Raw genomic sequence first — 14674 nt, 5'->3', positions numbered from 1 at the left:
ACACTCAAAAGAAGGTTAAAATGGTAAATGTTATGATAAGTATATTTTACTACAATAAAAAGTAAAAGTTCAATGAGGTCTGTATTGTGGTTTTTATAATACCAAATTCTAATTTCCTAATTTTTGGAAAGAAAGTTCATGCGATATGGCCTGATGGAATCATGCCTGCTGGTTGGCAATCTACATGGGCTTCTGTGTTCTACAGAAGGAGTCACATTGGCTCTAAGAAGCTTGCTCGGTGAGTGAGAAATCAGAGCAAGGAGCTGGGTATGGTTATGATTACCAGTAGAGAGACTGTTTTGCCTAATATTCTCATCTTCAGTATAGGAATATATCTGCCAAGGAGGCCTGAATCTTTGTATCAGCCAGTCTGGGCACTCTTTCTCAAGATAGTATAATTAACCAAGGTTATTTTTCAAAGCACAGTTTATCACAGTTTATCAGAGAATATGACTAACACATCAATAGCTATCAGAAACAGTGATGAAATCTAAAATACTCAGTAGAGAGAAGAGAAGAAGAGCAACATCAGGAAATATTCCTATAGGATCAAAGTTTGTGATTCTAAAATGAAAATTGCCTGCAACAACCCAATATGCATTGCCCTTGGCATAAATACTTTGGCATCTCAATGACAGTAAAAGACCATTTAATAAGGCTATTTATCTTTTCAGGTTGTCATAGCACATATGGGACTCTCTAGGATGGAAACATACTACCAGGGAAGGAAAGAAACTGGTATGAAGTGGGGGAAGATAATAAGATGAAAAATGAAATATTGAGAAGGAAGGGGACTAGTAAGGAAGGAAGACAGTTGTGAAATAATGTTGTGAGAAGAAAGAAGTCTACTGAGGGTTCTGCAAGATGGAGAGCTAACATATCCCAAAGCACTGGAAACACCTGCAAATGCTGCATAAAACATTTCTGGAAGAGAATCAAAAGATGCTAACAGGAAGGAAGAAACTTAAGGCCAGAGTAGTGACCTGATAGCCTGGAGGCTTGGAATTAAAGTTTATGTAGACACACTTTGGGTGAGGTGTTGGGACTAAGACTCAAGAGAAAAAAATCTGCCCACCTGCAGAGGAGACCCTAGTAAATCTTGTCTGCCTCTGTCTAGGCAACCTGTGGGGGGAAACATGTAATTCCCTGAGAGATACAAAATCCATGCTTGATCCTTACTCAGGGTTGGAGTTTAAATTTATACTGCATTCCAGGAAACCCCACTTCAAAATAAAAACAGAAAATTAGGTTATGAACAGAGATGTCCCTGGCACTCCTGGCATAAGTAAAAGCAAAACCACATGGTACAACAGACACAGACAGATGGCAGGGGATTTTCACAAAATATTCAGCCTCATCGAATATGAGGCTCATGATAAAAAGTCACAGAATAAGTACATAACAATTTTTGTGTGAGGCACAGTAAATGGTCATAAAATACAGGAAGATTATATTCAAGAATTTGAGTTATTAGATGGGATATAGAAAGTGACTACCAAAGAGAATATCTTTAAAATTATTAAAGCTGTAACAGAAGTAATTGAAGCACAGAAATGAGAAATGGAAAAAGTCAAGACTGCTTTGAATGATGTTGATGATGATAATAATTATAGCATAGCACTGACCACTTTTCTAGATGCTCTGCAAGGGAATTTCCTGACAGGCCAGTGGTTAGGACTCCTGGCTTTCCTCCTGCCAAGGACGCAGGTTCGATCCCTGGTCAGGGAACTAAAATCCCGCAGGCCGCGGGGCACGGTCAAAAATATAAACAAATTTTAAAAATAAATAAATAAAATAAATTCCAATTTTAATTTAAAAATGCTTTGCAAATACTAATTCATTTAATCCTCAAACAGCACTGTCATATTGTGTTATGAGGTATTATTATTTTACCAGTTTATAGATGAGAAAACTGGAGCACAGAGAGATTAAGTAACTTGCTCCAGGTCACAAGTCTAATAAGAAACAGAGCTGAAGTTTGTACAAAAACATTCTCTATCCAAATGTCTTAGTCTATTTGGGCTGCTATAACAAAAATACCATAAACTGAGTGGTTTATAAACAACAGAAATTTATTTCTCTTAGTCTGGAGGCTGGAAAGACCAAGTTCAGTGCCAGCAGATTCAGTGTCTGGTGAGAAGCCACTTCCTGGTTCATAAATGGCCATCTTCTTGTTGTAACCTCACATGGCAAAAAGGGCAAGGGAACTATCTGGGGTCTCTTTTACAAGGGCATTAACCTGGTTCATTTGGCTATACCTTCATGACCTAATCACCTCCCAGAAGCCCCATCTCCCAATACCATTACATTGGGGGTTAGGATTTCAACGTATGAATTTGGGGAACACAACTTTCAGTCTATAGCACCAGAGTATATGGTCTGAACCACTACACTAAACCAAGAACCAAATTTTACTTCCAAATAAAATGTAAAATTTCAAAACATTTCAAAATTGGAAAATTATAAAAATGAAAAAAATTTGTAATTGTTAAAGTTCAGTGGATGAGTTAAATAGCAGATTAGGCACAGCTGAAGAAAGAATTAGTGAACTTTAAAATAGAACTGAAAAAAAAATGAGAATACAGCACAGAAATAGAGATGGAAAATATAAAAGTAAGAGTAAGAAGCATAAAATAAGAGAATAAAATGAGAAGATCTAATAAATTCCTAAAAGAAGTTCTAGAAAGAAAGAGTAGACAGAACAATAAAGAGAAAATATTCAAAAACATAATGATTAAGAAATTTCCAGAATTGGCAAAAGACATAAATATTCGAGAAGCACAATATAAATAAAGGCAAATCACACATGGGAGTATTGTAGTAAAGTTATCTAAGAAAACTAAGAGAAAATGTTAAAAGTAAACAAAAAAGGAAAGAGAGGGGTTCTCTACAAATGAATAATTTGATTGATAACACATATCTCAATAGCAGCCATAGAATCTGAAAGATCCTAGATTATCTAGGAGATTATATCTTTAGAGTCATGAAGAAAAATATTGTCAACTCAGAATTTTACACCCAGGTAGAATATTATTCAGGCATGAATAATAAAGTAAAAACCTTTTGAAAAACAAAGGTGGAGAGTATTCCCTAAACTTAGATACTTGCTGAAAGAACAACTAATTAAAAGATGTATTTCGGAGGGGAAAGGAGCTCAGAAGAATGTGTAGAATGCAAGAAGCAATGGTGAACAATGAAATTGGTAAAAACTGACTGAAAAATCAATTTGGGGGATTAAAACCCAGAACTAGATAAAATTAAAATGGAAAACTGAAGCGTGATCAGTGGCGGGCCCTACAGGCCCACCATCACTGGGAGGAGAGTAGAGGTTGTAATGACACTAGACTTTATTAAGTTACTTGTGCATATTTAAAATATAAGGGCTACTGTCCACAGAATGGTAGTTAAATGTTGAATTTCCAAACAACTGAAGGGGAAATGATAGAATAAAGGAAAACTTGATTAATGTTGTTGAAGGAAGAAAGAGGAAAAACAAGAAAGATTAGAAATAGCATGATAAATAGAAAATATAATATAGAGTGACTAAAATAAATTTAAAGGTACCAGTAATCATAGTGAATGTAAACTAATTTAACTCATCAGTTAAAAGGCAGAGACTATCAGATTGAAAAGTAAAACAAAATCCAGCTATATCCTATTTATGGGAGAACTTCTAAAACATAATACCGAAGATTGACATTAAAGAGATAGAAAAAGACATACCAGACTTCTGTTTCCAACGGGATGGAGAACTAGGTTTTACAAAACTCCCTCTACCACCCTGAAACACCCAGATCTGGATAAATCACACAAAGACACTTTAAAACATCTTATTAAGCTCACAAGAAATAAGGGGAAATCCTTAAGAGAGAGAAAACACAAAGAGTAATCCCATATCCCAGAAGCAGATGAACACACAATACAGAAAGTGGTGCTTCTCTGGGTCAGGGGTCAGCCAACTACAGTCTGGGAGCCAAAATCGCCTCTCCTGTTTTTGTCAAGTCTTATTGGAACCCAGCCAAGCCCAGTGTTTACATATTGTCTCTGGCTCCTTTTGCACTACAACAACAGAACTGAGCAGTTTCGATAGACATCATATGACTGGCAACGGTGAAAATACTTACTATCTAGCCCTTTAAAGAAAAGTTTGCTGACCTCTGTTCCAGGGGGCAAGAGTGAGGAGGCATGGAGTCAGGTGTAGAAACCAAAGCCCAGGCCTTTAGTCTGTGCACAGTGAAGGAGGTGAAATGGAGACTCCCCACAAATAGGACACTTGAAACCACTTCACTCTCTGCAAAAGAACGGGTTGAGAGAAAATCTGACTCTTTGCAAAGGGCACGGATGAGGAGAGCTGGCAGCCTGAGGCCCTGTTGTAGCTGGGGTTACTCTGAGTTTGGCGGCCATGGCCTGAACTCACACTGCCTCCCAGGCCCACCACAAAAGCAGACTGCCAGCTCAGAGGTCCACTTCCAAGGGCATTTCTCAGCACCTACCACCTGTGCTCTAAATGAGGTGTTAGCAGCATTTCCTCTCTGTTGTTTATGGGTTTTTTTTTTTATTCACTATGGTAGTCTCCTGGGTGGTCCCAGTTAATTCCCCATGTTGATGTTAGTGTTCTGGTTACAAAGCTGCATGGGTTTGGAGTGGCTTGTCCCTAACCCCAGCTTGCTTGCTTGCTTTCTGCTACTTTTAATGCACAATATTACAGCATGCAGGGTTTTTTTTTTTTTAATATACATACATCACTGTTCTTTTTGGAAGACCTGAATACAGTAGAAACAACTAAATGTAGATGCTTCAAATTGAAATATTAACTTTCATTTAGTAATGTGTTTGGATTTATTTTTTAGCAGAATGATAAGACTAAGAACTATTTTTTTTTCTTTTAAATCTACATTTACACTACCTTATGCCTGAACATCGTCCTTGTTCCTGAGTGCTCTGTGTGTTCTTGCCTAGGTATTTGCTTATAGGAGATTTGGGGCAGTGACTGAACCATGACCAGAAGGTATGGGGTTGTTCACAGCATGCTGGAGAAGAGATTGGAAAGTTACAGGTTGGGTTTGGTGCAGTGAATTCTTGGTGTACCCAACACAGTGTTGTCCAATAATGAATAGTTCATTGAAGAAGGCACTGAGTGCTAGCTTCTGATGGGTACTTTGTGAGCACTTGGGGCAAGTCAACCCCATTGGGAAGGGATGGATTTTTCATTTTTCTCTGCATCACCTCCCCACAGCCTTCTTTCCTTACCCCCATCAGTAGTCCTGGAAAGACTCTAAAGGAGTGGAATAGTTTCATCCCTTGGGCACTGAGATTATTGGAGGCTGGCCTCTAGGTGGAGGAGGCACACAGGTTCCCTCCTGGATGTAGGTGGCTGGCCACTACCACATCATGGCACACAATGCCAAGGAGAATGGTGGCTAGTGGGAGACCTGTGGAAGAGTTGGTCTCTGGTCACAACTAGTATATTCATTCCTTATTTCTCTGATCATAATCCCCTTTTAGCCTCCAAGCCTTCAATAAGTTTTGTGAATTGCTACAGGCTATTAGTGTGTGGAATTAAGGAAATTCTCTGTTTTCATGCTTGGAGCAAAGCTTGAAGGAAGAACAGCAACTGCCTAAGTGAAGCCAGATATGAGATGGCAAAAGATGATCTGCTGAGCAGTGGACCTGTGGATGGAGCCACAGGGCTGTCTACAATGACGAGCTTCAACCAGGACGCATTTGTGTAACATGCAGGCATTTCCAAAAACGTGTAGAAGAGAAACAGGTAAAAATACTGGATGGTGGTTATGGCAAAACCATTTATATATAAAAAAGAAGTGAGGCCTTATTTTTAGACTCACTAGCTGGGACTACAGTATTTGGTGCATGAATAGATCTTGGGAAAGAAAGTTCTATGGAATAGAACTTGGAAATGATGGCTTAAGGGAATAGTCCTCCTGGAGGATTCACATTTTCATAAGTGCTTCAACTATTGAAAGGAACTTAGCATCTATTCCAGATAATGGGGGTTCCTAGGGGACTTTTTCAGCACTTCTTAAATCACACCATTATGATACATTTGAGTTCATACCCAGGTAAAAATCCAAAGAGTCCCCATGCCTGAGTTGTGACTATGTCCCATCATTTCCTATAGATTCTCAGCATAGTTCTAGATATTTGTGACATCACAGGATGGCCAGACTGGCAAATCCTGAGACTAGGAGGCAGTAGAGTTCAGGGCTCAGAAGCCAGGTTACCTGGTTTTAAATCTAGGTTCTTATGAGCTGTGTAATATTGGGCAAGGTAAGTCACCTTCCTGTGCCTTAGTTTCCCAACTACACAACACAGCTAAAAATAGTGCATATCTCACAGGGTTGTTGTTGCATATCGAATTATTTCATACATGTAAAGCACCTATAACATACCCCTGGTATGCAGTTAGTGCTCAATAATTGCTGACTAATATATGGAAGTCAAGATGGCAGTGTGGGAAGATGCATAGTTAGTCTTTCCCCACAACTAGGGCATGTGCCGGCCGCTGGTGAGGGACTCTGACACCCAAGGAGATGGGAGGAACCCCAAAGTGAACCAGTAGGATGCAGGGGGACTAAGGGGGGAAGAGAAGTGGAGGCCAGACAGGATCAGTGCCCCTGAGGCCACGGAGATCAGGAGAGGCAGGTGGGAGGGACTCTCTGGGAAGAGCGGGAGAGGAGCAGAGGGTGTTCGCCTGGCCCACTCAATCTTGAGTGTGGGTTCTTGAGGGCATAGGAGGGAGGCCGGGGAGATCAGGAGAGGCAGGCAGGAGGGGCCCTCCCAGACTGGAGGAGCAGGAGAGGAGAGGAGGGCATTTGCCCTGCCTACTTGAGCCCAGGAAGCCTGCTGGGCTCCCAGGTGAGGTCCCCTGCCCTCTGAGACCAGGGGTGGGGGGCACGCCTGGGCCCCTTCTGTTCCTTGAGCCTAAGTCCCACCCCCCACAGCCCCCAGGGCCTTTTCCAGCCCTGTGGGTCCTGAGCATTGGCCCCGACCACCACCCAAACCTCGCCCTTGCTTAGGCCCCACTCTCCACAACCAAGGTCTTTCCCCCCTCCTTTTTTTTTTTTCTTTTCCCTCCTCCTCTTTTTTACTACTGTGGTACTGATGCACCTCCCAGTTGTTGATTCATCTATATTTTTATTTTTATATTCTTCCTAACAAATCTGTTAGTTTCCTAGTCTAATTTTATTTTTTCCTTTAATTTTTTTTTTTTTTTTTTTGCCACCTCAGGCAGCTTGCAGGATCTTGGATCATGAGCCCAGGGATGGGCCAAAGCTCCTGCAGTGGGAGCTCTGAGTCCAAACCTCTGGACTAACAGAGAACCTCAGACCCCAGGGAATATTCATCAGATTGAGGTCTCACGGAGTTCCTCATCTCAGCACTAAGACCCAGCTCTACTCAATAGCTACAAACCCCAGTGCTGGAAGCCTCAGGCCAAAGAACCAGTAAGACAGGAACACAATCTCACTCATTAAAAAAAAAAAAATTAGATGGCAAAAAAATATGTCACAGATGAAGGAGCAAGGTAAAAACCTACAATACTAAATAAATGAAGAGGAAATAGGCAATCTACCTGAAAAAGAATTCAGAGTTATGATAGTAAAGATACTAATGATAGTAAAATGATAGTAAAGATAGTAAAGATCCAGAATCTTGGAAATAGGATGGAGGCAGTGATTGAGAAAATACAAGAAATGTTCAACAAAGATCTAGAAGAACTAAAGAACAAATAAACGGAGATGAACAATAAAATAACTGAAATGAAAAATACACTAGAAGGGATCAGCAACAGGATAACTGCGGCAGAAGAAGGAATAAGTGAGCTGGAAGACAAAATGGTGGAAATAACGGCCGAGGAGCAGAATAAAGAGAAAAGAACAAAAAGAATTGAAGACAATCTCAGAAACCTCTGGGAAAACACTAAACGTACCAACATTCGAATTATAGGGGTCCCAGAAGAAGAAGAGAAAAAGAAAGGATCTGAGAAAATATTTGAAGAGATTATAGTTGAAAACTTCCCTAACATGGGTGAAAAGAAATAGTCACCCAAGTCCAGGAAGCACAGAGAGACTCATACAGGATAAATCCTAGGAAAAACACACCAAGACACATATTAATCAAACTAACAAAAATTAAATTCAAAGAAAAAATATTAAAAGCAGCAAGGGAAAAACAAAAAATAACATACAACGGAATCCCCATAAGGTCATCAGCTGATTTTTCAGTGGAAACTCTGCAGGCAAGAAGGGAGTGATGGGGCTTCCCTGGTGGCGCAATGGTTGAGAATCCACCTGTCAATGCAGGGGACACGGGTTTGAGCCCTGGTCCAGGAAGATCCCACGTGCCATGGAGCAGCTAAGCCCGTGTGCCACAACTGCTGAGCCTGCACTCTAGAGCCCATGAGCCACAACTACTGAAACCCGTGCACCTAGAGTCCATGCTCCGCGTTGAGAAGCCACTGCAATGAGAAGCCCATGCACCAGAATGAAGAGGAGACCCCACTCGCGGCAACTACAGAAAGCCCGCGTGCAGCAACAAAGACCCAACACAGCCAAAAAAATAAAATAAAATAAAATAAAATAAAATTTAAAAAATAGAAGGGAGTGGCAGGATATACTTAAACTGATGAAAGAGAAAAACCTACAACCAAGATTACTCTACCCAGCAAGGCTCTCATTAAGATATGATGAAGTCAAAAGCTTTTCAGACAAGCAGAAGCTAAGAGAATTCAGCACCACCAAACCAGCTTTACTACAAATGCTAAAGAAAGTTCTTTAAGCAGGAAACACGAGAGAAGAAAAAGACCCACAAAAACAAATCCAGGGGCTTCCCTGGTGGCGCAGTGGTTGAGAGACCGCCTGCTGATGCAGGGGACACGGGTTCGTGCCCCAGTCTGGGAAGATCCCACATGCAGCGGAGCAGCTGGGCCTGTGAGCCACGGCCGCTGAGCCTGCACGTCCGGAGCCTGTGCTCCGCAACGGGAGAGGCCACAACAGTGAGAGGCCCACGTACCACACACAAAAAAAAAAAACCCCAAAAAGCAAACCCAAAACAATTAAGAAAATGGTAATAGGAACATACATATTGATAATTACCTTAAATGTAAATGGATTAAATGCCCCAACCAAAAGAAACAGACTGGCTGAACAGATACAAAAACAAGACCCATATATATGCTTTCTACAAGAGACCCACTTCAGACCTAGGGACACATACAGACTGAAAGTGAAGGGATGGAAAAAGGTATTCAATGCAAATGGAAATCAAAAGAAAGCTGGAGTAGCAATACTTGTATCAGATAAAATAGACTTTAACATAAAGACTGTAACAGGAGCTAAGGAGGGACACTACATAATCATCAAAGGCTCAATCCAAGAAAAAGATATAACAATAATAGATGTTGCTCCTAACATAGGAGCAACTCAATACATAAGGCAAATGCTAACAACCATGAAAGGAGAAATTGACAGTAACACAATAATAGTAGGGGACTTTAATACCCTACTTACACCAGTGGACAGATCATCCAAACAGAAAATAAATAAGGAAACACAAGCTTTAAATGACACAACAGACCAGAAAGGTCTCATTGATATTTATAGAACATTCCACCCAAAAGTAGCAGAACACACTTTCTTCTCAAGTGCACATGGAACATCTCCAGGATAGATCACATCTTGTATCACAAATCAAGCCTCAGAAAATTTAAGAAAACTGAAATCATATCAAGCATCTTTTCTGGCCACAACACTATGAGATTGGAAATCAGTTACAGGAAAAAAACTGTAAAAAACACAAATACATGAAGGCTAAACAGTGCGCTACTAAATAACCAAGACATTACTGAAGAAATCAAAGAAGAAATTTTAAAAATACATAGAAACAAATGACAGTGAAAACAGGACAACCGAAAACCTATGGGACACAGCAAAAGCAGTTCTAAGAGGGAAGTTTTTTTTTTTTTTTTTCCAGTACGCGGGCCTCTCACTGCTGTGGCCTCCCCCATTGTGGAGCACAGGCTCCGGACGCGCAGGCTCAGCGGCCATGGCTCACGGGCCCAGCCACTCCGTGGCATGTGGGACCCTCCCGGACCAGGGCACGAACCCATGTCCCCTGCAACGGCAGGCGGACCCTCAACCACTGCGCCACCAGGGAAGCCCTAAGAGGGAAGTTTATAACAATACAGTCAAACCTCAAGAAACAAGAAAAATCACAAATAAACAATCTAACCCTACACTTAAACAACTAGAGAAAGAAGAACAAAGAAAACCCAAGGTCAGTAGAAGGAAAGAAATAATAAAGATGAGAGCAGAAATAAATGAAATAGAAGCGAAGAAAATAATAGCAAAGATCAATAAAATTAAAAGCTAGTTCTTTGAGGAGATAAAGAAAATTGATAAACCCTTAGCCATACTCGTCAAGAAAAAAAGGGAGAGGACGCAAATCAATAAAATTAGAAATGAAAAAGGAGAAATCACAACTGACATTGCAGAAATACAATGGATTATAAGAGACTACTACAAACAGCTATATGCCAATAAAATGGACAACCATGAAGAAATGGACAAATTCTTGGAAAGGTACAACTTTCCAAGAATGAACCAGGAAGAATTAGAAAATAAAAACAGATCTATCACAAGTAATGAAATGGAAACCATAATTTAAAATCTTCCAGCAAACAAAAGTCCAGGACCAGATGGCTTCACAGGCGAATTCCATCAAACATTTAGAGAAGAGCTAACACTGAAAGTTCGCAAACTCTTCCAAAAAATTGCAGAGGGAGAAACACTCCCAAACTCTTTCTATGAAGCTGCCATCACCTTGATACCAAAACCAGAAAAAGATATCACCAAAAAAGAAAATTATAGACCAATATCACTGATGAACATAGATGCAAAAATCCTGAACAAAATACTAGCAAACAGAATCCAACAGCACATTAAAAGGATCATACACCACGATTAAGTGGGATTTATCCCAGGGATGCAAGGATTCTTCAAAACATGCAAATCAATCAATGTGGTACACCACATTAACAAATTAAGGAATAAAAACCATATGATCATCTCAATAGATGCAGAGAAAACTTTTGACAAAATTCAACACCGTTTATGATAAAAACTCTCCAGAAAATGGGCACAGAGGGAACCTACCTCAACATAATAAAGGACATATATGACAAACTCACAGCAAGCATCATACTCAATGGTGAAAAACTGAAAGAATTTCCACTAAGATCAGGAACAAGACGAGGATGTCCCCTCTTGTCACTCTTATTCCACATAGTTTTGGAAGTCCTAGCCACAGCACTCAGAGAAGAAAAAGAAATGAAAGGAATACAAATCGGAGAAGAAGAAGTAAAACTGTCACTATTTGCCAATGACATGATACCATAAATAGAAAATCCTAAAGATGAAAACTACTAGAACTAATCAATGAATGTGGTAAGTTTGCAGGATACAAAATTAATGCACAGAAATCTCTGGCATTCCTATACCAACAACGAAAAATCAGAAAGAGAAATTAAGGAAACACTCCCATTTACCATTGCAACAAAAAGAATAAAATACCCAGGAATAAACCTGCCTAAGGAGATGAAAGACTTGTACTCAGAAAACTATAAAACACTGATGAAAGAAATCAAAGATGACATAAACAGATGGAGAAATATACCATGTTCTTGGATTGAAAGAATCAATATTGTGAAAATGACTCTACTACCAGAGAAATCTACAGATTCAATGCAATCCCTATCAAACTACCAATGGCATTCTTCACACAATTAGAGCAAAAAATTTTACAATTCGTATGGAAACACAAAAGACCCCAAATAGCCAAAGCAATCTTGAGAAAGAAAAATGGAGTTGGAGGAATCAGGGTCCCTGACTTCAAACTATACCACAAAGCTACAGTAATCAAGACAGTATGGTACTGGCACAAAAACAGAAATATAGATCAATGGAACAGGATAGAAAGCCCAGAGATAAACCCACACACATATGGTCACCTTATCTTTGATAAAGGAGGCAAGAATATACAATGGAGAAAAGACAGCCTCTTCAATAAGTGGTGCTGGGAAAACTGGACAGCTACATGTAAAAGAATGACATTAGAACACTCCCTAACACCACACACAAAAATAAACTCAAAATGGATTAAAGACTTAAATGTAAGGCCAGACACTATCAAACTCTTAGAGAAAAACATAAGAAAAACACTCTATGATGTAAATCACAGCAAGATGCTTTTTGACCCACCTCCTAGAGAAATGGAAATAAAAACAAAAATAAACAAATGGGACTTAATGAAACATAAAAGCTTTTGCACAGCAAAGGAAAACATAAACAAGACAAAAAGACAACCCTCAGAATGGGAGAAAATATTTGCAAATGAAGCAACTGACAGAGGATTAATCTCCAAGATTTACAAGCAGCTCATGCAGCTCAATATCAAAAAAACAAACAAAACAATCCAAAAATGGGCAGAAGACCTAAACAGACATTTCTCCAAAGAAGATATACAGATTGCCAACAAACACATGAAAGAATGCTCAACATCATTAATCATTAGAGAAATGCAAATCAAAACTACAATGAGATATTATCTCACAATAGTCAGAATGGCCATCAACAAAAATCTACGGGGGCTCCGGAGGGCGCGCACCTTGGTGGCGGTCATGGAGGAAATCGGCACCGGCTTCCGGAAAGAGCTGGTGAGCAAGCTGCTGCACTTGCATTTTAAAGACGACAAGACCAAAGTCAGCGGGGACGCGCTGCAGCTCACGGCCGAGCTGCTCAAGATCTTCGCTGTGGAAGCGGCCATCCTCAGCACCCGGCAGGCCCAGGCAGAGGACCTGGCCCAAGTGGACGTGGAGCAGCTGGAGAAGGTGCTGCCTCAGCTGCTTCTGGACTTCTAGGGGTTTCCACCCTCACTGTGGCCACCGGTCCAAGTCACGGCCTCTGGCTTCAGACGGGACAGGAGCTGCTGATCCCCCAACGTTCTCCTCCAGCTCCCAGGATTGGCCAGGTGCCAGCAAACCACCACTCTCTTCCCCATCGTCCCCTTTGCCTGCTGCTGATGGCCGGGATGCAGCAGATAGAGGGGTCGCTGACAGGATGAGGGTCCTGGCACCCGGGCTGGTGCCCTCCCCTCATGCCCCCACCCTCAGGACAGCCGAGCACCCACCGGTGTGGGAGAAGTACTTGGTCACTGGGAAGCAGGTGCGGGAGACCCGTCCGCCTGAGCAGGTAGCCTGTGTGTCCTCCACAAACAAGCAGAACGGTGTGGTTCTGCCACTGACATCAAAGCTTGTGTGTCACCTTATAGCCATCTGATATTCCCCTCAAAAGATGCCCACCTGAGCTACGTATTTGTCCTCACAAAGCCGTATCAGTAAATCAGAGCCGCCTCCCCCTCAAAAAAAAAAAATCTACAAACAACAGATGCTGGAGAGAGGGTGTGGAGAAAAGGGAACCCTCTTGCACTGCTGGTGGGAATGTAAAATGATACAGCCACTATGGAGAACAGTATGGAGGTTCCTTAAAAAACTAAAAATAGAACTACCATACGACCCAGCACAATCCCACTACTGGGCATATACCCTGAGAAAACCGTAATTCAAAAAGGGTCATGTACCACAATGTTCATTGCAGCACTATTTACAATAGCCAGGACATGGAAGCAACCTAAGTGTCCATCGACAGACGAATGGATAAAGAAGATGTGGCACATATATACAATGGAATATTACTCAGCCATAAAAAGGAACGAAATTGAGTCATTTGTAGAGACGTTGCTGGATCTAGAGACTGTCATACAGAGTGAAGTAAGTCAGAAAGAGAAAAACAAATACTGTATGCTAACACATATATATGGAATCTTAAAAAAAAAAAGTTGTCATGAAGAACCTAGGGGCAGGACGGGAATAAAGACGCAGACCTACTAGAGAATAGACTTGAGGACATGAGGAGGGGGAAGGGTAAGCTGGGACGAAGTGAGAGAGTGGCATGGACATATATATACTACCAAATGTAAAACTGGTAGCTAGTGGGAAGCAGCCGCATAGCACAGGGAGATCAGCTCGGTGCTTTGTGACCACCTAGAGGGGTGGGATGGGGAGGGTGGGAGGGAGGGAGATGCAAGAGGGAAGAGATATGGGGATATATGTATATGTATAACTGATCCACTTTGTTATAAAGCAGAAACTAGCATAACACTGTAAAGCAATTATACTCCAATAAAGATGTTAAAAAAAAAAAAAGACAGTATGGTACTGGCACAAAAACAGAAATATAGATCAACGGTACAAGATAGAATGCCCAGAGATAAACCCACGCACATATGGGCACCTAATTTCTGACAAAGGAGGCAAGAACATACAATGGAGAAAAGACAGCCTCTTCAATAAGTGGTGCTGGGGAAACTAGACAATGTAAAGTAGTTGGCTGGTGGGAAGCAGCCGCATAGCACAGGGAAATCAGCTCAGCGCTTTGCGATGACCTAGAGGGGTGGGACAGGGAAGGTGGGAGGGAGGTTCAAGAGGGAGGGGATATGGGGACGTGTGTATGCATATGGCTGATTCACTTTGTTGTGCAACAGAGACTAGCACAGTATTGTGAAGTAATTATACTCCAATAAAGATCTATTAAAAAAATTA

General features: G+C 41.0%; 1 protein-coding gene across 1 annotated transcript; it reads left to right on the top strand.

Moving 5' to 3' along the window:
• Nucleotides 1–12667: 12667 nt before the first annotated feature.
• On the top strand, nt 12668–13297 carry LOC308621681 (centromere protein X-like). Its single transcript, XM_081242381.1, has one exon. The coding sequence runs from the start codon at nt 12695–12697 to the stop codon at nt 12932–12934; it is 240 nt and encodes a 79-aa protein (XP_081098507.1). The 5' UTR covers nt 12668–12694; the 3' UTR covers nt 12935–13297.
• Nucleotides 13298–14674: the final 1377 nt, after the last annotated feature.

This window comes from Mesoplodon bidens (genome assembly GCF_964165515.1).
Source record: "Mesoplodon bidens genome assembly, chromosome: 8".
Lineage (NCBI taxonomy): Eukaryota > Metazoa > Chordata > Mammalia > Artiodactyla > Ziphiidae > Mesoplodon > Mesoplodon bidens.
Note: the sequence above shows the minus strand (reverse complement) of the source record. Positions and strands in the feature narration are given on the sequence as shown.